The 25,711-nt window shown below is 38.0% G+C and overlaps 1 protein-coding gene across 2 annotated transcripts in view; it reads left to right on the top strand.

The window, feature by feature from the left end:
* Positions 1–15,815: 15,815 nt before the first annotated feature.
* EPM2A (EPM2A glucan phosphatase, laforin) overlaps positions 15,816–25,711 on the top strand; it is a 64,728-nt gene continuing 54,832 nt past the window's right edge. For both annotated transcript variants that reach the window (XM_069489218.1, XM_069489219.1), the window contains exon 1: positions 15,816–16,116. In XM_069489218.1, coding sequence (XP_069345319.1) covers positions 15,816–16,116 — 301 coding nt within the window. The remainder of the gene's footprint in view (positions 16,117–25,711) is intronic.

Here is a 25,711-nt window from a genome sequence, read left to right as displayed (position 1 = left end):
TTTTGAATAATATTCTGAATTTCGGATCCTGCAATCGGTTGAATTGAGTTCCCCAAAAGATATGTTCAGAGCCTTACCCCCAGTATCTGTGAATGTGACCTTATTTGGAATTGGAGTCTTTGCAGATATAATCAAGTTAAAATAAGGTCATACTGGATTAGAATGGGCCCTACATTCAATGACTGGTGTCTTTATAAGAGAAAGGAGAGGGAGATTTGGAGACATAGAGACATAGAGGGAAGAAGGCCACGTGGCAATGGAGGTAGAGGTTGGAATGAATCAAACTGCGAGCCAAGGAACATCTGGCAACCACCAGAATCTAGGAAGAGGCAAGGAAGGATTCTTTCCCAAAGCCTTCAGACAGTTCAAGGCCCTGCCAATATCTTGATTTTGGACTTCTAGTTTCCAGAACTGTGAAAGAATAGATTTCTGTTGGTTTAAGCCACCTAGTTTATGGTACATTGTTATGGAAGCCCTAGGAAACTAACATACATCCCTAACTTTCTAATTTTATAATTACTATTGCCCCATATCTTTTAAATGATAGAGCTATCACAGAAGTGTAGGAACCCCATCTTCCACAAGTGAGAGTCAAGAAATATGATACTACACCACCAGGAATGGGATTCTCGTTGCTCTGCGCCCAAGGAGTTAGTCAATTTCCAAATCCCTTCCTGAAGATCTGCTTCTTAGAACAACTTATGATATCAATCATTTTAGTTTGAATGCTCTCAGAGACAGACTTTGAGTTAAGGACTTGGGTGCATATGGTTTATTTTAGTGGGGCTGCAGTGAAGAAAACACTAGTAGAGGGGTAAGGAAGGTAACCAGCTACCATTGTGGACAACTAGAGCTTAAGCCCACTAGATAAACTTAGATAGCTGGTATAAAACACATCCCTCAGTTATCCGCTGGAGGAACAATGGAGGTAGAGTGTATTTATACCAGTTCCCATCTGTCATTGAGGGTGCTTCTGAGGCATTTTCCCGAGCACTTCTGGCCCACTTGCACAGCACAGATCCACCAGCCATCAACACTCCATACACTGGCTATACAGTCCTCTTCTTTCTTTTAATACCTTTCTCTCATTATGTACATGTATTAGATATATTTATGATATTAAATGTTTATATACTTATATGCATATATATGTCTATTGTACACACATAAATATATACTTTTTAAATGTATGATACATAATATTCTAATATCACAAATATGTATTAATAATATATACATATCATATATCTATTTTATAAATTTTTTAAAAACTACTTAAGAATGGTTTACCACAGATTTTTTTAGTGTGCATTTTCTAATAGAAAAAGGATGTTCTTTTACATGATCATTATGCAGTCATCAAAATTAGGAAATTTATCATCAATACAATACTGTTGTCTCAACTGTAGCCCTTTTACATTTTTGCTAGTAAGCCCAATAATGTCCTTCATGGCGTTTTTTTTTTCCTGGTCCAGGATCCAATCTAGGACCATAAATTTCATTTAGTTGTCATGTCTACTTTGTCTTCTTTTGGCTGAAAGAGTCCTTTAGACTTTGTTTGTCTTTCATGGTATTGACATTTGTTTGTCTTTTATGGTATTGACATTTTTTGAAAAGTATAGATCATTTAATTGTATAATAGAATATGTCTCAATTTGGGTTTGTCTGATGCTTCCTCATGAAAATATTCAAAGTATGTATTTTAGGTAGAAATATATAAAGTTCTCCTTACTTTATATCATGTGACCCTGCACACTCTTTCCAGGTCATAGATGGTTAGCTGTAGTTCTATCAGGAAGTGTGGAATGAGTTCTTTGATGCAGGGTAATCTCACTGGATTATGACAGGTGAGCCAATCAGACACTTACTCTGCAGGAATCGGAGACACTCAAGAGAAAGGAAGGCATAGCAAGAGCAGCAGAAGACAAAGGAGAATAGCTGAGTCACACTCAATGGCAGAACACCAGAGTGGAGCTCAAAGGTTGCCAGTTTCTCAGCAGACAAGTATTAAGAGTTGTTGAGACACCAGAACCACTTTCAGATCTATTAGAACAACTGTTGTATTTTACACAATATTTTGGTTCCTTGTGAGGCTTGGTTTTGTAGCCATCTGTTTTATGTGAAGCTCTAATTATCTGAGATAACCTAATTGTGTCTCTCTTCCCTCTACATTAAGAATCAAAATGATTTCAATAGATGTGGGCTATGACTTGTAGGATCTTATACAATAGAGATGTCAGTGATGGAGGGAAATAATCAGAATATTTATAAAGATGTACTATTTTAATTTTGTGGAGGGATAATAATTCACATAACACAAAACTCACAATTTTAAAGTGTGCAATTCAGTGGCTTTTAATATATTCACTATATTGTACAATAATCACCACAATCTAATTTCAGAACATTTCCATCACTCCAAAGAGAACCCTTGTACATATTCATGGTCATCACAATTTCCCTCTTCCCTCATCTTCTGGTAAGTCCTAATCAACTTTCTGTCTCTATGGATTTGCCTACTCTGGAAATGTCATGTTAATGGAACCATACATTATGTGACCATTAGTGTCTGGTTTCTTTCACTTAGCAGAGTGTTTTCAAGGTTCATCCATGTTTTAGCATGTAACATACTTCATTCCTTTTATGGCTGAATAATAGTTTATTGTATTGTAATGTACAATATTAATATATGTTACAGTTTGCCTATCCATTCATCATTGACAGGTATTTTGGTTGTTTCCACTTTGGGCTATTAAAAATAATGCTGTTATGAACTGTCAATGTACAAGTTTTTGTGGTAATAGTGTTTTTCACTCTCTTGGATATTTACCTAGGAGTGGAATTGTTGGATTGTATGGTGATTTTATGTTTAACTTTTTGAGAAACTTCCAAACTCTTTCTACAGCATTGGCATCGTTTATGTTCCTACCAACGATGTAGACAGGTTTCAATTTATCCACATCCTTACAAATACTTGTTATTGTTCTAATTATAGCCATCCTAGTGGGTGTGAAATGGTATCTCACTGTGGTTTTTACTTGCATTTTCCTAATGGCTAATGATGTTGAACATTTTTTCATGTGTTAAATGGCCATTTACATGTCTTTTTGGAGAAATGCCTATTCAAATCATTTTCCTGCATTTTAATCAAGTTGTCTTTTTATTGTTGATTTGTAAGAGTCCTTTATATATTCTGGATAGTAGACACTTATCAAATATATGATTTGGCAAATATTTTCTTCCATTCTATGGGTTGTCTTCTCACTTTCTTGATGATATCTTTTTAAAATTTTGATGAAGTCCAGTTTATCTGTTTTTAATTTTGTGACTTATGCTTTTGGTGTCATATCTCAGAAACTTGTTAGGGTGGGAACTCTTAATGTGGGATGAGAAAGAATTCTTGACATAAATATTAGGATAAGTTTTAAAGAAAGAAGTTTATTTTACTTTTGCAGAGAGGAAAGGTCACAGCAGGAAAGAAAGAAAGAAGTGTCGCCCTGAGGATAAGGAGTCTGGGCCCTTTATTGGGATAGAGGATAGGGTCGTTACTGTTGTAAAATGATAACAGGACGCAGCTGTGTTTGTTTCTTTTTTCTGCTAGGCTGGCTTTATCAGTTTTCTTGGAATGTGTTCTGGCAGATGTGGAGGAGGGTTACATGCCTGCTGTTTGGTCAGTCCTCTTCAAGTGCTGTAAAACAAACTCTTAAAGACAACAAGGGAAGCCACAGGTGGTTAAGCAAACAAAGGGGCAGTTGTGTGTTGTGATTTTTCTCCTTTTTTTTTTCCCTCTGTTAGATAGTTTTTTTCTCTGTTAGTTTATTGGTAATGTCGTCCTTTCAAAACTGTTACCTAATCCACGATCGTGCAGATTTACAGCATTTCCCTTCTAAGAGTTTTTTAGTTTTAGCTCTTACAATTAGGTCTCTGATCTATTTTAAGTTAATTTTTGTATATGGCATGAAGTAGGGGTCCAGTTTCATTTTTTGCATGTGGAGTTGTCCAGACCATTTGTTGAATAAACCAGTTGAAGCAGCTGAAGCATCATTTCCCTGTAGAATGATCTTGGCACCTTTGTCAAAAATCAATTAACCATTGATGTATGGGTTGATTTTTGAAATCTCAGTTTTATTCTATTGGTCCATATATTTATCTTTATGCCAGTACTACACTGTCTTAATTACTGTAGCTTTGTATTAAGTTTTGAAATTGAGAGCTACTCTATGTCCCACAACTTTGTTCTTCTTTTTCAAGATTGTTTTGGCTATTCTGGGCTCCTTGAATTTCCATTTGAATTTTTTAAGATCTAGCCCGCCCAGTTCTGCAAAATAGGCAGTTGGAGATTTGCATTAAATCTGTCAAACAATTTGGGGAGTATTTCTATCTTAATCATCCATTCCTTGAACATGGGATATTTTTTCATTTATTTAGATCTTCAATTTCTTTCAATCATGTTTCAATACTGTTTTGTAGTTTTTAGTCTACAAGTCTTGTACTTTTTTGGTTAAATTATTGTTAGTGTACACACATACAATTAATTTTGTGTCCTATAAATTTGCTGAATCCATCTAATAGTTATATTTTGTGTATGTGTGAAGATGTATTGCTTTAATGAAAAATTGGGACCACATTGTCTGGCTTCCACATTTGTGCCACATCACAGTTAAACACATTGAAACAGTTCTGTGCTATTTTGAAGGAATAGAGTAATAAAAGTCCTCCCTTCTTTCACTATCTTTGAACAAGGGCTAAATGACTTCTTATCACCTCACCTTCCATTCTCTCCAGTGACTCTCAAGGTACCTAGAAGCCACATAGAAGAGAAATGCAATTATTAAGATTTCTACCTTTATTTTTGTGCATATTTCACAAACATACTTATAAAAATGTCAAAATTCTATATTCTCTAAAAGATGAGAATTCAGGCAGAGTTTTAAAAGGATCAGATTGGGCAAAAAACAAGGTAAATTAATTCATGTTTCTAAAATTTAGCAGGGTCTATATCCATGTCCAATCAAGTAACTTAATGAAATCACTCAAGATAAAAATAAAACAATGATTCAAAGTGGAACTATGAACACTGGAAAAGAAATAGTAGCATTATAAAAATCTTAATGTAAATTTGCAGCTAATTGGATTCTAGAGAAATGCAAGAAGTGATAGAAGTGTCCATTCCAAAGTGATAGAAAACTGTCTGCATTTATGTGTTTAACTCAAGTGGATAATGAAAATGTAAGTTTTATATCAAAACTTCTCTTTTCACAATGCAAACTTAAGAACACAATGTCTGTGAATTTCCAATGCAATGAAAAACTTGAGTCTAAAATAATACATAGAGTATTATATTTTATCTGTAAATTAGTATGTACGTTTTATAGTGTCATCTATCTATCCATCCATTCATCTACCTAGTCATTTATCTATCTTTCTATGTATTGATATATAGTAAGTCTAAGGGTAGTTTGTAAATTTTATGCTTAAACAAAAAGATACATCTCACCACTCTATATTTAGACTTCCTCTGGCCACCTACACATATGTTCAGGTCCTTTCCCTACTCACTTCTTGAGACAGGTAGATACCTCTAATACTTCTTGTGAATCTGAAACTGCCTCCTACTATTTTTGGTTCCCTGGTCTGGATGACTGTATTATGACTAATAAATATTTGCTTCCCTTTTTTGAAAAACCTTTATATTTTCTTGGATTATCTAATGATAGTTTTGGCCATGTGGTTGCTTTAGCCAATGAAATATGAGCATAATTGCCTTGCAATACTTCAAAGCAAAATCTTTAAGAGACATTTTTCTCTTTTCCTTCTGGCTTAGTAACCCACAAAATTCTAGCTAGAGACTTCTACCCACCTAAGCCCTGCAGTGAATGTGATGTAGGGCAGAGATACAGCCAAACCAAGATGGACATGAGATATGATTGAGAAATGAAACTGTGGTGGTTGTTAAGTCATAGATATTTTAGGGACATTTGTTACCAAAGTGTAACTGATACACCTAGTGTTTCAGACTTTTCCAAAAAGCTACTTTAAGGGAATATGGAGAAAAGGAATACAGTAGGAAATATTTTACTGTTTGGGAGTTGGGAGGAGAGATTTCTCTCAAGTGAAGGGGTATGTGCTTGCTCTCCCCTGGCTACAGAGGTAAAGGACAGCTTCGAGATCAATCCCCACCTACTACTAGGTACCTGGGAGTATGTGTGTGTGGGGGGGTGGGGGGTGGTTTCTGTCCATCTAGAAGGTAAAGTAACATGCAACAACTGACAATGAGTGACAGGTAGCATAAAGGTCAGAAGATAAATAAAACATCAAAGGACCTATACAATTTGGGTCTGATACCACATCACAAAGGGCTTGCAACCAGAAGTTGAGATAGGCAGAACACAAGAAAGAGATGGAGGTGGAAAGAAGCTGGTACTCCAGGTTGGGGCCATTCTTTAACAAAAGCCAACAGGCAGAAAATCTCAGAGCATGTAATTTTAGAGTAACAAAGGATAACAATACCAGAAATTGTTCTTCTAAGATAATTATATGGAAAACATATATTTTGCCTTACTCAATTATATTTTAGACTAATTATATACTTTATCTTATATGTTTCACATATCACTATTTGTAATAAAGATACTGGGTAAAGAGACAAACATGTTTATGGTAGTTCTATAAAGAAGAACTGGAAAAGAAAAGAGAAAAATAATGTCTTGTGTATTTAATGCCCAAAGAGAATAACAAACTTATTAAAATCAAGAGGTGAACCATTTCATACACCTCAGTTTAATATGGAGATATGAGTTCAATTATGCTTAGCACACTGTGAATTGTTATAATCTATTTGCTTATTACTTGGGAATGGGTATGTGAGTACATACACCCACAAGCTTACCAGGCAAACAATATCAATCATGGCAAGGCTAATATACATTTAATAATCTCCTTCGGTTATCAAATTTCTGAAGTATTAGGTACATGAGATTGCTTTTTATAAGTGAATATCTTTGCAATGAAGTAACATTCTTTGTAGAAAGTGTGATTTATTATTACTCTGAGGAAAAGGTTGACTTCCAGAATCTTTAATTTTTGATAAATTTCCAGCTCTGACATAGTCACTGCAGGGCCACTGAATTCACCTGAAAAAAACATCCTGTGGTTTAATTAAATTTGCATGTCCCTGGTGGAGTAGCAATTGATTCTGTGATTCAATTTAGAAATTCTATAGAATAAATGGAAACGTAACTTATTTCAACGGATTAATGCCTTTAATATTTAGTCAATTTAATATAGTTGTACCACTTTATCCTGGACTAGAAAATCCAAAGAAAAAATCTTTTGTTTTTAGAAATGCAGATTTTAAAGAGCCAGAAGAACATCTGTGTTCCAGCCTCTTTGATCTACAGGGAAACTGAGGCTCTTCTAAAACCATTTGTAAAGGTTATTTATGTATTTTCATCCATAAATCTAGATTCTTGAACCGTGAAGGATTATCAGAGAGACATGCTTGCCCTGTTTCCATGCTCTTCATCCTTACTCCTTTTCTTGAAGAACCACGTGTTAATCTCAAGTGTCCGTGATATATCCACCAGAACACACACAATGCATGACTAAGAAAAGTAATTTGCTTCAGGAAAATAAACATCAGTGATGTTTTGGTTTTGTGAACAGTATGTTCATAGAGCTTTTTCAGAACAGCCCCTACTACTCTTTGAAGGTAATGGTTCCATATATAATCAGCATTTTAAACCCCACTCTTCTCCTCAGGATATTTCAAGAAGTAGTATTGTCCTAGGATACCATTCAAGAGCAGTCTTAAAACTTTTTAGAGTAGGGTAATTTATTATGCTACTTTATTTCCAAGTTACTGCCATCCAAAAGAGGAAGAGCATCTTTGATTTTTCACTGAAGTACAAACCATATTCCATGTGCTCAATAGTTAGATCATCCTCATTACATGTTACTTTACCTTCTAGATGGACAGAAACCACTCCCCGTAACACACACCAAATTTTCATGGGGGCCTCCAGTAGACCTGCTGGCGACCCATCTTTCTTTCGAGAGTGCAGCGAGGCAAAAGGCCCTTGCTTTTTTCCCTATTGGCTTTATTGACTAATAATTTGCATAACTTATTAATTAACCCATTTAAAATATATAATTCAATGGCTTTTAGTATATTCACAGAGTTGTGCCACCATCACCACAATCAACTTTAGAACATTTTTATCACCTCCCCAAAGAATCACATACTCTCTAGTAGCTACTCCCCATTCCCTCCAATCCCCACTCCACCCCATACCCAGTCCTAGGCAATGACTAATTTACTTTCTGTCTCTATATATTTGCCTACTCTGGACATTTCTTATAAGTAGAATATTATACTATATGGTCTTTTGTGTCTGGCTTATTTCCCTTAGCATAATGTTTTCAAGGTTTGGCCATGTTGTAACAGGTATCAATAGTTCATTCCGTTTGTTGCCAAATAACATTCTATCACATGGACATACCACATTTTGATGATCCAACCATCAGTTGATGAACATTTGGGTTGTTTCCAATTTGGGGCTATTATGAATAATGTTGCTATGAACATTGAGGTACAAGCTTTTGTATAGACATTATGTTTTCATTTCTTATGGAGAAGTGGAATTGGTGGGTCATATGGTAAGTCTATGTTTAAGCTTTTGAGGAACCCTCAAATTGTTTTCCAAAGTGACTGCACTGTTTTACATTTTTACCAACAATAAATGAGGGTTTTAATATCTCCACATCCATGTTTTTTTTTCTTTTTTAATGCTTTTATTGGGGGGGGGACCCTCTTGACATGGAAGGATAAATAGCAACTTGTCTTCAATTTCAGAAAGACAATTTGAGTGTTGGACACTGGAGTGTCAGGACTTCAAGCCCACACAAAGAGGAGGCAGCCTCTACTCACTTCCAGCCCACCGTGTCTTAAAGGTTTTAGTCCCATCTCGCCAAATCTTCTAGTTTTTCAAGTGAAGAAAACAATTTGGATAATTGTATGAAATTTTCCAATTTTTAATTTTGGCAACTAATTAAATAAAAGTTCATGTATGACTGTCAAGTGTGGTCTGCTGTTTTGAACCTGCTACAGAGATCACCAGTGGTTTTTACGATCACAGACTTAATGACATTAGAGCCACTAGGATGACTTCCCTCAGAGGGAACAACAATTGCTACTATTACAATGACTTCATCCAGTGGAACTCCTGTCCCTCTCCCCCATGGGGTGACTATAAATTCTGCCAGCTCTTTTTGTGGTGGTATAGAGGCCTCCTATGAATAGCACCTTACTCCAACAGATCACATTTCTACCTGAAATTGAAGTAAAATGTTTTAAGTCAAGTTAAAAAAAACTATTCCCCCATCATGGCCTTCTCTAGTCTCCTTTCAAAGATGGAAGCATTAGAATTCTTTTTCCCCTATTTTACTCATTCTTCGAGTTCCCTGAGCTACAAAATGGCTGTGGAGTTTCTGGTGAAGCTTCTGCAGAATTAATCTTAGCAGAGAGTGCAGAATCCTCCACCTGGCAGACCCCCAAAAGCAGACACTTATCATCATAGCAAATGTTATAAAGTCCAGGCTACTGGTCTAAATCTAGTTAGATGCATCTGTCCTTGTCTATGCTGATATGTAAGATCTGAATACTGCTGCAATTTTGTTAAGAATCTGTCCCAATAAGTAAAAATATTAAGATTTGCCAAACTACATTTAAATAGCTCTCATTAATTTTTTTCTAATACTTTGAAGTCAACATTTGGCTCCCTTTGGAAGAAAGAAATACAGTAGTGAAATGTGCCACCCCTGGGCACTTGCAGCCCCGGCGGCTTTAGATAGGTTTGCTCCATGGCACTAGGCTTGCCAAGGAGCAGGTATTTTATGAGAAGAAAAAGGCACCTACAGCAAAATGTTTGGCACATGGAGTGTGGGCTGTTCCTTCAGCCCAGTGCCTCTGTTCAGTGCATGAGCTACACAACCATGTTCTGTATCCCCCCTGGCTGGAGAGGCTGTTGGATCAGACATTCCTGGTGCAAATCCTGGCTCTGTCATTTATTAACTCTAGGGCCTTTGGCAAAGCAGTTAGTGTCTCAAAAACTTGGGGTCCTCTTCTGTATAATGGAGATCATAACTATGCTGCAGGAATGTTGAAATGAATAAATAGGATAAAGTATGTAAGATACTCAGCATAGTACCTAGCACACGGTAGACAGGAGCTCAACTAATGGGAAGATGACTATTAATATACATTGTTAATAAAAAGTTAATAACAAGTGAGAATTAAAATTCCAGGTTGACTGCATGTCCTGCATGCTGGAGTACTATCCATCAGGGCCACCAGAGAATTATTTCATTCTTTATAAGATTATTTGTGCCTTGGTTTATTTTACTATTTACTATTGATTAAGGCCAACCTCCAAAGTTGTAGATGAAATCTGACAGATGTTTATCTCTTAAAGATGCATTTGATTCTGTTGGGTTTGGCAATCTCTGTGTTCTCAGTTCTTGGTGTGCTCTTGGCTGAAGAATGACCAGACACACCAAAGTAAGGCAAGTATGAGGTGAAATTTATTGAGGGGGAGCAAGATAGGATTATAGAGCAAGCGCAAGATACAGGTTTACAGAGCAAGATCATACACCACAGATGACTACGGGACCCCTTCTTTCTGCATTTCCAAGGAATCCCTGAATTCCTAGTAAGAACTAGAGATTTGGGGGAAGCCCAGGGTATCTCTCATATTGAAGATCAGTAGGGTTTCACTGAAGACTTCTCATTTCCAACCCTTATCTTCCTCCCTGGGCTCTCTTCTTCCCACTGATGGTAATGTAAAAGAATGTTTTCAAACTCACCTTCTGATTGCACCCCAGTTCTAGGCTTAAAATACTTTTAATATAACACACATACACTGGTTAGGAAAAATAAACAAAGGGTGAATTACAGAGAGTTCAAGTTCTTAAAAAGTACTTGCCATGTTTGCCCTAGCCACACCCATAGTCTCCATTCTCCATTTAAGTGTGAATGAGCCAGCTCTGCTTTCAGCCAGTCTCTTTGCCTTTTCTCAAACTCTTTGAAAGTTCCCTTGGGAGTTTCTAATCATCCCTCCTAGCCACCATTCTTTTATTCCTAGGGGTTGAGTTATCAAGCTCTCTACCCTCTTTGAGAAAGGTGTTAACTAGCCTGCCATTCATGTTACCCAGTCATAAGAGGATCTTTTTACATCTGAAGGAAGCTCCTAACTGGTGTCTGTAACCTTGAGGTCCAGCTACCCAGCTTGGCCCTCTCCTTTTCCCAGGCAAATTCATTTGAGGTCATTGCCTAACAGAAACCAGGCTTGAATGACCTGTTGAGTAGAGGTTCTTAACTGAGAAGTGAGAAGGAGGTATGGGTTTTACAATGATGAGGATGGGATGGGATGTGCAAGGGAAAGGGCAGGTGAATGTCTTTTGAAAGAGTATATGCTTCATTGTAATTTCATACTTGGAGAATTTTTTTAAAAATATATTTTTATAGTATAAATTGCAAAGAAGGAAGCATGACAAAACAGGCTGGTGCCAATGCAGCATTTCTCTACGATGGGATGGATGGGAAGTGGAATTATTGGAATCTACTGGAGATACGAAATTTTTATATGTATCAAAAAGGGATATGAAGTTGAGAGATGTTGTGGGATCTTTGGACAAAGCCTTGGTATAGCTTATATCCTTTTATTGTCCCAGATTCCCAAAGGGGTTTCAAGTAGCCAAACCTAAAATTTTCCAACTCAGAACAAAGTTAGCTGTAACACATAGAAGCTTCTAAGCTGTATTCATACTTTTTCCTTTTTTTTAAAGCAACAAAATTGGAAATAGTATATGTGACACATTTAACTTTTAGATGTGTTCTGTCAAATAATAAACTAATACTTATAACAGTCTCTGAACTATTTGGATGAAATACGGTTTACATCAGTGAGTATATATGTATATATATATATATTTATACACACACAAATATTATAAGGAAAGATTTATGAAAACTCACTGACTAGTGAAAGATTGCTTCAGAAAACATAAATCACCAGAGATCCAAGGAATAGCTTTCCCTGAGGGGGCGTCAAAAGAATTTGCATTTGAATTGGATCCTGAAACTCTAAGCTTGAATTTACCACCCATTCTTCAAGAAATGTTATAGTTATATACAAGATAGCACTATAGAAATGAAATTCAATGACACGAAATTGGTTGCTTCTTTTAAAAGTTATCATCAGAATTATGTTACTCTACTGAGCTGATTCTTGCATTAAATTCAGCTTGTCCCCATAGTATCAAGAATCTGACCTCAAATGGATTTCATAAATAATCCTTTTTAATAAATATCATGATTCTTTGAAATGTAGAAAGAAATATTACGAACCCAACAAGATAAAAGATCTGGGACTAACACTGCTTAATAACTGGTAAAATTCTTTATATTGGCTTCTAAAATTTGTGTTTCCATTGCCAAAAAATGGGTATATAAAGGCACAAAAATTACAATTTCCTGTGGACTGAGGTCAAATCCTCTCTAAATACCAAGATATTTATGTCTTTACAGACTCATTGATCAGTTTAGACTGCCACTTGTGATTCATCTGTTCCATATCTGTAAGGATAAAGTTATTTACAGGAAATAATTATAGGAAGTTCATTTTTATTAAGAGCTTATGGAGAATAACATTTAAATATGCTGGGATTTAAATGCATTCTATAAAAGACAAAATTTCTCTCTGTCGCCCTGGCTAGAGTGCAGTGACATTGTCATAGCTCACTGCGACCTCAAACTCCTGGGCTCAACTGACCCTTTTGCCTCAGCTTCCTGAGTAGGTGGGTCTACATGTGTGCACCACCACACCTGGTTAATTTTTCTATTTTTTGTAGAGATGGAGTCTTGCTCTTGCTCAGGCTGCACTCCTGAACTCAAGTGATCCTCCAGCCTCAGCCTCCCGAAGTGGTAGGATTACGGGTGTGAGCCACCACTGGGCCTGGCCTATGAAAGATTTTTCTTATCGGAATATATATCTATTGGATATATATTAGTTATAGATATATATATAGGATATTTATAGTTTTCCTTTCACCCTTGGAAGGTTTGCTGAAAAATCAACTCACAATAAGGCAGATTAGTAAGAGACAATTATCAAATTTATGTTAACATGTATACATGAGAATCCTCAAAAAATGAAGATTCAACTCCCCAACAGGGGTCAGAAGCTTATATGCCTTTCTGGTAAAATGTGTTATGGGAGGGAGGAAAGAGGAATTCTGTTTAGGGGCAATCAAGGATTACTAGGGAGGATGAATGGATGGGGAACAAAGATGAACTGGTAAATAGTTCCTTTGGAATAAAATGAGTCTGGGAGATGGGACATTATCTTCTTAAAGAGTTCTCTGCAGATGTGGTCACATTCCTGGTCTTATAGGGAGGGAAAGAAAAGAACAATTGTTTTCCTAGGTGAGTCTGGATCTCAGGCAGATAGAGAAACTTCAAAGATTTTGGCAGAGAGAGTGGTGGTGGTGGTAGTGGTGGTGGGAGTCAGAGAACTTGAGGCTTCTTCAGAAAATCCAGCATGTCAAAATGCCATTATTTGGGGGTAAAAATATTTCTAATTTCCCTTATTGTACATCTGTATACCTTTAACTACAAGCTGAATGGATGCCTGTTAGCACCTGGCTCTGCCCATTGCTGTAGGCTGTTCACTGGACCCTTTTGTGCCTCAATTCCCTCACATCTAAAAATGGTGATAACAATTGTAGTTACCTCATAGGACTGGTGAGAGAATTAAATAGATAATAGGGCTATGAAAACCATGTGCATATAATAAGGGCTCAATGACTATTATCATGGTTAGTATATCCAAATGATTGACACTCAAAGTATGATCAAGGGCTTGAAACATGTCCTTTAATCCGTATTTCGGTAGTGTTCTTTCCAGTTGCATTTTATTTGGTGCAGAGTGTAGATATCAAATTTGTACCATATTTAAATTCATGCCATGAAATAAGCTGTTACATACTTTGTTTAGGGGCTTAAGGAGTTATTTCTTCCAAGTGTTAAAATTATTCAACCTTTTCGTGATGACAGAGGAAAGGAAATAACATTTGTTGAACAAACATTGTTTTCTTTTTCTGCTATTGTTTCATCTACAGAATGGGCAGAACTCATTTTGGAAGAGCTGGTGGGGATAATGCCATTTGGAAAGTGCACAACACAGGCCACTCTGCAGAGCACAATAAAGTCCTGAACTGTTAGTTCTCAGGTCCTGAAAAAATGAGAGGGTTCACTGGAATCTGAATTTCACTGTAGACAAACAGTCCTCTTTGCATGCCCAAGTGACTCTTATTTACCTAAAATTACCCTAAGAATATCTTGTAACATAAATTTGAATAAACTGACTCACGGGCTACTGTGATTTAATGTCTGATTTGCTACTCAGCTGTGTTGGGCCAGTCTATCCTCCCTTTTTCTGGATGTTTATCCCTAACCTTAGCAACCAACCAAACTTTGAGTGGAATATCAATATTTAAGAGTGAAATGTATTGTTAGTTTACTGATTGTTCCACAGAGAGACTGAGTTTGCGTAGTTTACATTTTTGTTCTTTCTGCTTTACTTCTGATATTCTGAATGCATGACAGTTTGGCTTTTTTCCCCTTGCTTTTCATCAACTTCCAAATACTGGAAAACATGCCTTTGTGTCTTTAATTCACATGAGAGATTTGTGTTATCTTAAATGGTAGTGAATATACAAAAGTAAGAACATGAGAATAATTCTGTTAATGAACAAAAAATTAACAGATATGTACACAGTACATTCCTTTATCTTGTGGCAGTGAAAAACTGAAGTCCCCTTCACCCCAAGATGAAGTATTTTTCTTTTGGCCAGATAGCTACAACCCTCTGTCTCTTAACCCAGAAATGTTTTAAGTTGAAAAAATAGTGCTGACTTTTACTGAAAGCCAATTTTAAACAGCGTTTTTATTTTTATGCCACTTAAAATATTATAAGTCATACACTTATAATCACAGAATTACAGTTTTTGTTTTGACCTTGAAAAGCACTTGAAAGTATTTATTCCAAACTCATTTTACACATACAATATAGTAATTTTCGAAAAAAGTAAGTGATCCTGTGTCTTTTCAGGCTTCACACTGGAGTAGGCAAGGGAAAGGTATAAAATGCTTCCGCATTAGCTCCTGGTCCTTAGCGATGCCTCTCTCACCAGTCAGAGAACCTTTAGAGCTCGAAAGATCATTATTTCATATCCTCATTTTACAGAAAGAACTCAAGACCAGAGCGAGTAAGCGACTTGGTTAGGACCTGCAGCGCTCCAGAGAACGGGCCCAGGATCTTCTCCCCACTTCACTAGTAGGAGGCCGCTGTCTAGAGGCCATTCCTTTCTTTAAGACCTAATAAAGATAATTTCGAGACTCTTGGAAAGATGACTGGACAATCGAGGGGCTTGTGAGAAGATTTCCTCCCTCTCCTAATCCGTCTTCTCGTCCTTTGCATCCCCAGTGCCCCGAGTGGACATCAGCCGCCCGCAGGGCTGCGGTGCGGAAAGAGGCTGCCGGTGGCTCCGCTGCCCACTTGCCCCGGCCACAAGCCCCGGCCTGGACGAGGCCCGGGCTCCCCGGCCGCGTGATGCAGCCTAAAAAAGGCGCAGAACCGCACGTGTCCCCGCGGGCACCTGGGGCCTCCCCCGCCGCCGCCCAATCGCCGCGGCCGCCTTGCGCTCGGGCCACCAGAAGACGGGGCCCGGGAGACGCGCCGCCGCCGCCCGCCGCCATGCGGTTCCGGTTTGGGGTGGTGGTGCCGCCCGCCGTGGCCGGCGCCGGGCCGGAGCTGCTGGTCGTGGGGTCGCGGCCCGAGCTGGGGCGCTGGGAGCCGCGCGGGGCGGTGCGCCTGAGGCCGGCGGGCACCGCGGCGGGCGCGGGGGCGCTGGCGCTGCAGGAGCCGGGCCTGTGGCTCGGGGAGGTGGAGCTGGCGCCCGAGGAGGCGGCGCAGGACGGGGCGGAGCCGGGCCGCGTGGACACGTTCTGGTACAAGTTCCTGAAGCGGGAGCCGGGAGGAGAGCTCTCCTGGGAAGGTACTGGCGGCTGGCGCCTGCCCCGGGCGCGGAGCGGGGGTTCCGGCCCGCACCCCCGGCCTGGGCCTCCACCTCGGCCTCGGCCGGGCCCCACAGCCCCGCGGCGCGGTTCCCGGGCGCTCTGCCCACTCCCCCCGCGCGCCCTGGGCTGACCCTCTCTGCCGGCCAAGCTGTCGCTGCCAGCCGCGCCTCCTGCTCCCTACTGGTTCCCTGGATTTGAGCAGTGCCCTGGGAGCGCCTTCCCACCCCTTCCGTCGTTTGACCCTCCGACCGCGTTCCCACACAGCCAGTCCCAGTTTTTTCCTACCATGCCAGCGTCACGGGCCAGCTTTCTTCGTCTCCCACGCCCGGGGCCCCCTTCACCCTCCGCGTCCTCCCTGCGGCTCCCTCGGCTGCCTGCGCCGCGCAGCTGACGGCTTCGCTGCTCAACCCTGCCTTAATTGCTTTTTCTGCCCTCGTTTTCTTGCCCTAGTTCACTAAGCAATGATCCAACCAGTGAAGTTAGCCTTTTCCCTAATTCTAGACTGCAACGTGCTACTTATTGGATAGAATTCTTTTTCTTGATTTTGAGAATGAATTTTTGAAAGACTTTAAGAGTGTTTCCCTTTTGGGATTTTTTTGCATCCCAGATATATGACAATTGAGTCATGACCTAATTTCTTAAAATATGAAAACAATACACGCTGGTTGTAAAAAAAAAAAAAAAGTAATAAATATGCAAAGTAAAAAAAAAAAAAACTTACAGCGTCTCCTCCACACAACACCTTAAGCATGCTGCCCGCCCACGTTATATATGTGATGTGTATGTGTATGTATAATTTTTACAAAAATTGTATAATATAATTCTGAACCTTGCTTTTTCTCACTTAGCAATACGTTGTGGGTAGCTTTCAGTGTCACTACATAAAAGATGTATTTTATTTTTAAAATGACAACAAAATATTCTATCATCTGCCAGTGAGCATTTAGGTTGTTTTTAGTTATCAGTTTTCCTCTGTCAAATTGGAAGTCCACATGCAGTTATCTTTGAGCATTTGGGAGTGTTTCTGCAGGGTGGATTCAGAGAAGCAAAATGATTAGGTCAAAATGTAACCTAACCATATTTTACATTTTAATAAGAACTTCCCAATTAGACCCTAAACAGGTGATACCAATGTCAACTTCTGCCAATAATGTATGAATTGAGACAGCCCTTTCTTTAAATGAAATGTGCAAGGTGGAAGATTGGAGTGGATGAATAGCTGTCTAAAGCCAATGAAATGAATGTCTCTTTAGGTGTTCATATGAAAAAATGGTTCCTTTAGCCCATAATGATGTGGAAACAAAGAATCAGCAAAGAAGATGAGTGTGCTGGAATATGTTTATATATTATCCTTGTTCCTCTTTTTTACTGTCTGGTAGCATTTATTGTTTTTTTCTTTTACCATGCCAGAATTGAAAGGTACCCTCTTCAGTTTATCCTTTCTTTACAGGGTGGTACTATTATTACTAAGAGTAGTATTCTAGAATTATTTTTCATGATAAAATAATATCTGATAATTTTAATAAAAATGTAAATGGTGCAAAACAGAAGTCTTTTCCCCACTCCCTCTTTATTTTTAGCTTTTCTTATTCCTCCCAAACCTCTGAATAATTTGCTTATGTTGCTATTTCTTAATTTATCATCTTTAACTTTTGTTTTTATTTTTTCTAATAGTTATATAAATTATATATAACATTTTTATTAAAATTAGGCAATACCTTACACATTCCCTTCCCTCTCCTGACTGTGGTTCATTATTACTTTTACATTATTAGGTTTCCTAATTGTTAGTTTGCTGTCTTGTTTTAGGTTAACAGATTGATTCTAAGAATTGTCAGTTAACAAAAAGCATTATAAGAGGCCATGTAGTCACGTGTTTAAGAGCTAGTTTTTTTGGAGCCAGATTGCCTGGGTTCACCAATCAGTGTGGGACCTAGGGAAAGTCACTTAACCTCACAGTGCTGTCATGGAAAGGATTAAACTGCCTAATAAATGAACTTCCTTCATTAGAATAGGATATATATGAAGAATTTAAAAGAGGACATACGTTAAGTGTCAATAATAGGTAGTTATTTTTACTATTATTAGGAAACCAAGTAGTGCAATTAGACTCATAAAAAAAGAAAATAAAATTTTGTGACATGAAAACCATACCTCTGGAAGAAAAAATTTTCTTTTCTTCACTATAAATCATGCTCAAATTGTACTTAAAATGACACTAGAGTTTATTTTACTTCATATTTGGACTGTATTGTTCTACAACTTATTTTAAAATTTGTTGTTAATTTCTTTTAACCCAAGAACTGCACTCATTCTCAAAATTTCCTAGCTTAATTGCACTATTTGATGAATGCAAATGAGCAAATTGCTTCTTTTTTTATTTATAAAAATTTACGGAGTACATGTTTAATTTTGTTACATACATAGATTGTATTGCAGTCAAGTTCAGGCTATTTGGGTACCCATCACCTGAATAAGGTAGCTTATACCCATGAACTGGTTCCTCATCATCCACCCCCAGCACCTCTCACCCTTCTGAGTCTCCCTTGTCTATCCTTCCACTCTCTACGTCCACATGTACACATTTTTTAGCACCCACTTATGTGTTAGAATGTGATAGTTGACTTTCTGTGCTTGGCTTGTTTCACTTATAAATTGCTTATTTCTTGAAAACATTTTTTTTTCCCTTAAAGAGTTAGGATTCCTGTTCTAATTTACATTAATATATAGCTTTCTGAGCACAGCTAAAAACCTGAGATTTAAAAAAAAATGGACTCCTATGTTAGTTGAACTGTTTTGAATTCTCCATCTTCCTCTCTCTTGAATACATTCATCATTTTGTTGGATTGTATTCTCAAATAATTTTTAAGAAATAGGATATGGGAGATAAAATATCTGGGTCCTTAAATTCCAGAAATGTCTTTATTTTGTCCTCACACTTGATTGATCATTTGGTAGAATATTCTGGTGTTAATTTTCCCTTTGAGGGCTTAGCCTCAGTACATTCTAGCACCCATTGTGGATGATACTTCTAATGTCAAACTAAGCTCATTTCTTTGTAGGCAATCTGTTTTTCTTCCCCATTTGAAGCTTTTAAACTTTTCTTTATATTGTTTTATCAGGATGCATCTGAGTCTTTCTTGTTTGTATCACTTGGTACTTGGTTGTCTCTTTTAATTCCAGGGATTGTTTCCTTCAACTCAGAGAAATTTTCTATTATCTCTTTGAGTATTTCTTCCTCTATATTTTGTCTGTTTTTTCCTTTAAAATGTCTGTTAGCCATAGAGTTTACCTTCTGATTATGTATTGAGCATCTCTTAACTTTTCTCTCATATTTTTTTGTCTTTTGTGTTAGAATAGATTTCCCTGCCTGTGTTTCCCAGATTGCTATTTGGTTTTTAATAAAATTATTTTAATAAAATTATTTGGTCCTTACACTGAATTTTTCACTTTTGAAATTCATATTTTTAATCTCCCAGATTATTCTGTTATTCTCTGACTTCTATTTTTTTCCAGAGCTGCTTGTTTTTTATTTATGGATATATTTATACCCAAACTTTTCTGAGGACATTAAATAGAATTGGTTAAAAGTTGTTCTTGTTTTACATTAACTTTTTTTTTCCCCCTGCAGTCAATTGCTTTTTCATGATGTTGGTTTCTCTCTAATATCTGGTAATCCTTAAATGCCATTCATTTTTATGAAAAAAGGATATGTTGATCAAGGCAGCTGTGCTGGTTTCCTGTTAAAGTTGTTTATGTTTATCCAAAATCTCCTTTAAATGGGAGGACACTCTTGGTATACTGTATACTTTGAAAGATTTTGTGGAGGAGGAAGTTTCCTTCCTCAAGGTGTGTGGCTGGGGAGCTCAAGATCTTTACCATTACCGAAGTAAAAAGAACTTTACTATAAGGTGGGATGTTTTAGCATATTTTATTCTTGAATGGAGTTGCCTTTTTCTTTTGCCTGCAGGTCTATTGGGTGGGTCCATAGACATCTCAGAATCTGCTCTACCCAATCTCAAATCCCCACACCCTCACTAGGACTCTGCAGGAAAACCTTTCCCTCCTGTGTTTTGAGCACACTTGTTGTAGGTTGGTGGTGGGATAGGGTGGAAGGAGGAAGGTGGGAAACCTTTCTTTCAACTTTTCTTCAGGCTGGAATGTGTTTAGTTGTTAAGTTTCCTCTTTCATGTTGTTTTGTACAAGTCTTTCCTAACTACCTTCTTATTCTTTCTCATAGCACCTATTCCTTTTCCTTGTACCTCTTATTGCAGTTCAAAATCACAGTTATATTGGCTTGCATTCTTTAGTTGCAGGTAATAGAAACTGAATGTGAACCAGCCTAAAAAAAGAAAAAAAAATTCATTCATGTAGCCAAACCGAAAGAACCATGGAGTACAGCCTCTTTCTCCTTACATGCTTTCTAGCGCTCTCTCTCTTTCCCTCAGATTTGCTTTTTTTAGATCTTGGCTTCATTTTCTCAAGCCAGTTGACTCTGCCAAGCTAGACTTTCCCACTAGGAGCTCAGGCTTACATACTTAAAGTCACAGAGAAAAAATATTGGATGTCAGGTGTAGTGTCACACTGCCTTCTGTTGGCTTTTTCCTCAAGGCAACAAGATGGCTGCTGCAGCTCTAGTTATCACATCTGCATTCAGTGGAATAAGGGAGGAGAGGGAGGGGTGGAGGTATCAGCCATAGGTATCCCCTTTTGTGTAGAAAGCAAATACTTTTCTGGAGTACCCCTTTATCCCCACTTTTTATGTTTACAATTGGCCAGGACTTTTGTGCTTGACTACCTCTACTGCAAAAGTGAATGATCCAGCACATTGCTGCCTTGAAAAAAAATAGGGTTCTGGTTACCAAGAAGAATGAGAAGAATGGATTTTAGGAAGGCAATTAACAATGTTTGCTACATTTAAAAACAAAAGATACCATGCACTTTATTTATTTTGTTTGACTTATGTCTTCCCACCAGACTTTGAGTTCTATAAGCATAGGGACTATGGGTATTTTGTTTCATATCTTACAATCATAGTTGAGGCATGGTAGCTGCTCAATAAATATTAGTTGAATGACTTAAAGCACAGAGCAGAAAGAGATGAGGGTTTTATCGTGTCTATAATGTACTAATTACTTCTTCAGTCCTTTCAGCTAAGTTACCCTTTGTCCTCACAACACTGCAGATACTCATTTCTATGTTATACAAATAAGAAGAGTGAGGCTTTCTGTAGGGTATAGTATGCTGTTAATTCCATCCAGTGAAATTTTCTTTTTTCTTTTTTTTTTTTTGAGACAAAGTCTCGCTCTTTTGCCCTGGCTAGAGTGTCATGGCATCAGGATAGCTCACAGCCACCTCAAACTCCTGGGCTTAAGCAATCCTTCTGCCTCAGCCTCCGGAGTCGCTGGGACTACAGGCATGTGCCACCATGCCCAGCTGATTTTTTTCTATATATTTTTAATCGTCCAGATAATTTCTTTCTATTTTTTAGTAGAGACGGGGTCTCGCTCTTGCTCAGGCTGGTCTTGAACTCCTGACCTCTAGCGATCCTCCCTCCTCGGCCTCCCAGAGTGCTAGGATTACAGGCATGAGCGACCGTGCCCAGCCATCCAGTGAAATTTTCTTTTCAGGTACTATATTTTCATCTCTACAAGTTTCATTCAGTGCTCTTTGGCATCTTTTCCTTTTGTTCTTATTTAGTTTATGTCTTTCTGTAAATTCTTGACCATATAGAATAGATAGGTAGAGTCCTTGTCTTCTAGTTACCTTGTATCTATCATATTTGAGCATGGTTTCGAACACATATTGATAATATTTTGCTTCTTTTCATGCCTTTTTTTGGCAATATAGCTGAACTTTATTTGTGGATTTTTTAACATATGTTGGATCATATATATGTATTGTTAAAAATAAACTGTTTATTCAGAAGAGTTTTAGATTTACAGAAAAGTTGCAAAGATAGTACAGAGAGTTCCCATACACTCCTCACCCCATTTCCTCTATTGTTAACATTTTATATTAGTATCGTACACTTGTGAAAATTAAGGAACAAATACTGACACGTGATTGTCAAACATTGAATACCTTTCTAGTGAATTTTCTAGGCACACCAGTGATTCCTCAACCTGGCTGTGCATTCGGATCACCTGGGGAGCTTTTTAAATGGACAGATTCTTGGGCCAATCACAGACCTACAGAAGCTTCGTGGGTGGATCCTGAGAATCCAGTTTTTAAAATAACAGTTTTATTGAGACATAATTCACATACCATAAAATTCATCCTTTTAAAGTTTACAGTTCAGTGGTTTTTAGTACAGCTGGCCTTCCATATCTGTGGGTTTGACATCCATGGATTCAACCAATCTCAGATTGAAAATACTCAGAAAAAAAAAATCTAGTAAGTTCTAATAGCAAAACTTCAATTTGCTGCCTGTAGAGTGCTACATTGATTCCACTTGAATAAAGTGATGTGTAGGCATTGTAATATATTGTAATATTAGGTATTATAAGTAACCTAGAGATGATTTAAAGTACAGCAGATCCTCGAATAATGTCTTTCCTTCAACATTGTTTCCTCATAACGTTGGTGAGGAAAAAAAAAGAATCGATCAGGCTAAGATCCCTGCCTGTGTGGAGTCTGCAGTTCTCGCCGTGTCTGCGTGGGTTTTCTCCGGATACTCAGGTGTCCTCCCACCTGTGGCCATAAGGTTCATCGACGCGTCTCCATAGTCCCAGTGTGAGTGAGTGAGTGTGAGTGTATCCTGGCCAGGGCTGGTGCCCACCTGGCGCCGTGAGCTGCCCTGTGGGCTCCAGCCACCTGCCACCAGAACTGGAATGAGAGGGTTGGAAAATGAATGAATGAGTGCACGTGATTGTAAAATAAAAATTGCTAAAGTCTATGATAATCGTCCAAACGCACGACAGTAAGCAATGTGGTCCAAAAGAGCTCAGGCAGCTGCTGTGTTTGGAGCAGGGTGATGGGAGGAGGTGTCCTTATAGTTTTTGCTTTGCAAACATTTGTTCCTTAATCTAACCCACCACTAGGATGACTGCCCTCACTCGCTGATTCACCAGAAATTGGGTAAATAATTATCTTACTTGCTTTTATTAATCTTTCTTAAATGTAGGTATAGCTCACATTTACTTCAGTGTTTAATATTGCAAGAGTTTTGGTCTTTATCTAGAAGTTTGGCCATGTTTTTGTGACCCATGCTGCAGGAACTTCACTCTTGTTTATATCACTCAGCCTATGGTAAAATTTGTTTTGTTATATGTCATTTCACTTAAGGTCACAGTTTTCAAGAACTTATGAATGATCTTAAGTGAGGACTTGCGGGGCATGGGAGGATGTGTGCAGGCTATAAGCTAATATTATACCACTTTATAACTGGGACTTGAACATCTGCAGATTTAGGTATCTGCAGGGGGTCCTAAGACCAATCCCCCATGGATAACAAGGACAACTGTATATTCATAAAGTTTCGTAACAATCAACATGGATTCCACAACATTTTTGCCACTTTTAAAAGAAACCCTGCGCTCATTACCAGTCAGCCCCTATTCCTCCCTTCCCCACCCTCTGACAAACACCAATGTAAATTCTGTCTCTGTGGATTTGCCTATTCTGGTTATTTTGTACAAATGGAATCAAACACCATGTGGTCCATTATAACTGGCTTCTTCCACTAATTGCAAAGTTTTAAGGGTTTATACATGTTGTAGCATATCTCAGTAATTTCATTCACTTTTATTGCTGAGTAATATTCTGTTGTATGAGTGTACCACATTTTGTTGAGTCATTCATTAGTTGATGGACATATGAGTTGTTTTCACTCTCAAAATGATGGTGCTGTGAATATTTGTGTACAAATTTTTCTGTGGACATATGTTTTTACTTTATTTGAGTATATACATACCCAGAAGTGGAATGGCTGAGTCATATGGTAATTCTATATTTAACTTTTTGAAGAACTGCCAAACTTTTCCAAAGTGACTGCACCATTTTCCATTCTTGCCAGCAGCGTATGAGTTTCAATTTCTCCACATTCTTGTCAACACTTTTTATTGTGTCTATTTTTTATTTTACCCATTCTAGGGGATGTGAAATGTATCTCACTGTGGTTTTGACGTGCGTTTCCCTAATGACTGGTGATGCTGAGCACTTTTTCATGTGCTTCTTGATCGTAGGTCAACATGGAAGATACACATTTGTGTGAATATCTTTTTTGGAGAAAAGTTTATTCAAATCCTTTGCCCATTTTAAAAAATGGGATTATTTGCCTTTTAATTGTTGTCTTGCAAGAGTCCATGGTTTTTGCAAATCTACCTCAGGTGACATTGTTACAGATACTTGTTGGATGGGCGATAGGAAACCTCAGGGTAGGCAGCTGATGCACCTAACTTGGGCTGGACATTGACACTTTCACTTTGAAATGCATGATTTAGTTTTGTATAGTGCTTTACTTTGTTGTAACAAGGAAATATGGTTTAGTGCTGGTTAAGTGGAATTATCTGTTAGATATATTTATCCTTCCTTTGCCAATTTTATTATTATAATTTTTCTGTGCACTGTCCTTAAGTGTAAGTGCTCTTTGAGCTTCTTTACTCAGATCACTTCTTATCTCAAGCTAAATTCTCTTCCTGGAGGATCTCCTCTGATCCTATGGTGATGTATCTCTAGCTCTAATCTCTCTTCTGGGCTCTACACCTATATGTCCTATTGTCTATTAGACTTTTAATTCTAGATGTCGCATAAGTACTTTAAACTCATTATGTCCAAACCTCAATTCATTATCAACCTTTGCGAAGCTTCTTTTTCTGTGTTCCTGATCTAAAGACACTGCAGCTCCTTCACTCAAGCTCGGGGAAACATAAGAACTTCTTAGGCTGGGCTGCCTGCATCATAAGCCCCTGAGGTATCACAAGCATTTCCTAGGCCACATCCTTAGAGATTTTGATTTAATAGTTCTGGGATTGGCTAGGGAATAAGAATTTTATAACTTCCACAGGCACTTTTGATAACCAGCTGGTTTGGAAGACTGCTGTTAGAGATTCTGCAGTTGAAATATTTCAATCCCCCAGTTGTTTTAAATTTTCATCCTATTGCCTCTGCTCTGGATTGTTTCATTATCATTTCAGTGGCCTTCAACATGATCCAACTCCTTTGTCTTCCTTCTCTATTCAGTCCTGCCTCTGCACTGCTACCAGAATTACCTTCCTAAAATACAGATGGGATAATGTCACATGTGCCATTAAAATTCTTTGATGATTTTCTATTTTTTTTAATAAAATAAGTCCATGCAACCCTTTCTTAGTGTTGTCCTCTTTCCTTGGATTTCTGTCAAAATGGTGGCAGTTTTAGTTCTACAATAAACCATGCTACATTTATTCCATTTGCTTTGGTGTAATATTATGAAAAACAATTAGAGATAGTGTCTTAGTCTGTGCTGCTATAGCAAAAATACATTAGATTGGGTAATTTGTAAATAATAGAAATTTATTTCTCACAGTTTAGGAGGCTGGGAAGTCCAAGATCAAGGTACCAGCAGAATCAGCCTCTGGTAAGGGCTTGCTT

This window comes from Eulemur rufifrons, chromosome 15 (assembly GCF_041146395.1).
Source record: "Eulemur rufifrons isolate Redbay chromosome 15, OSU_ERuf_1, whole genome shotgun sequence".
NCBI classification, from domain to species: domain Eukaryota; kingdom Metazoa; phylum Chordata; class Mammalia; order Primates; family Lemuridae; genus Eulemur; species Eulemur rufifrons.
The sequence above is the reverse complement of the archived record's forward strand: the minus strand, read 5'-3'. Positions and strand labels throughout refer to the sequence as shown.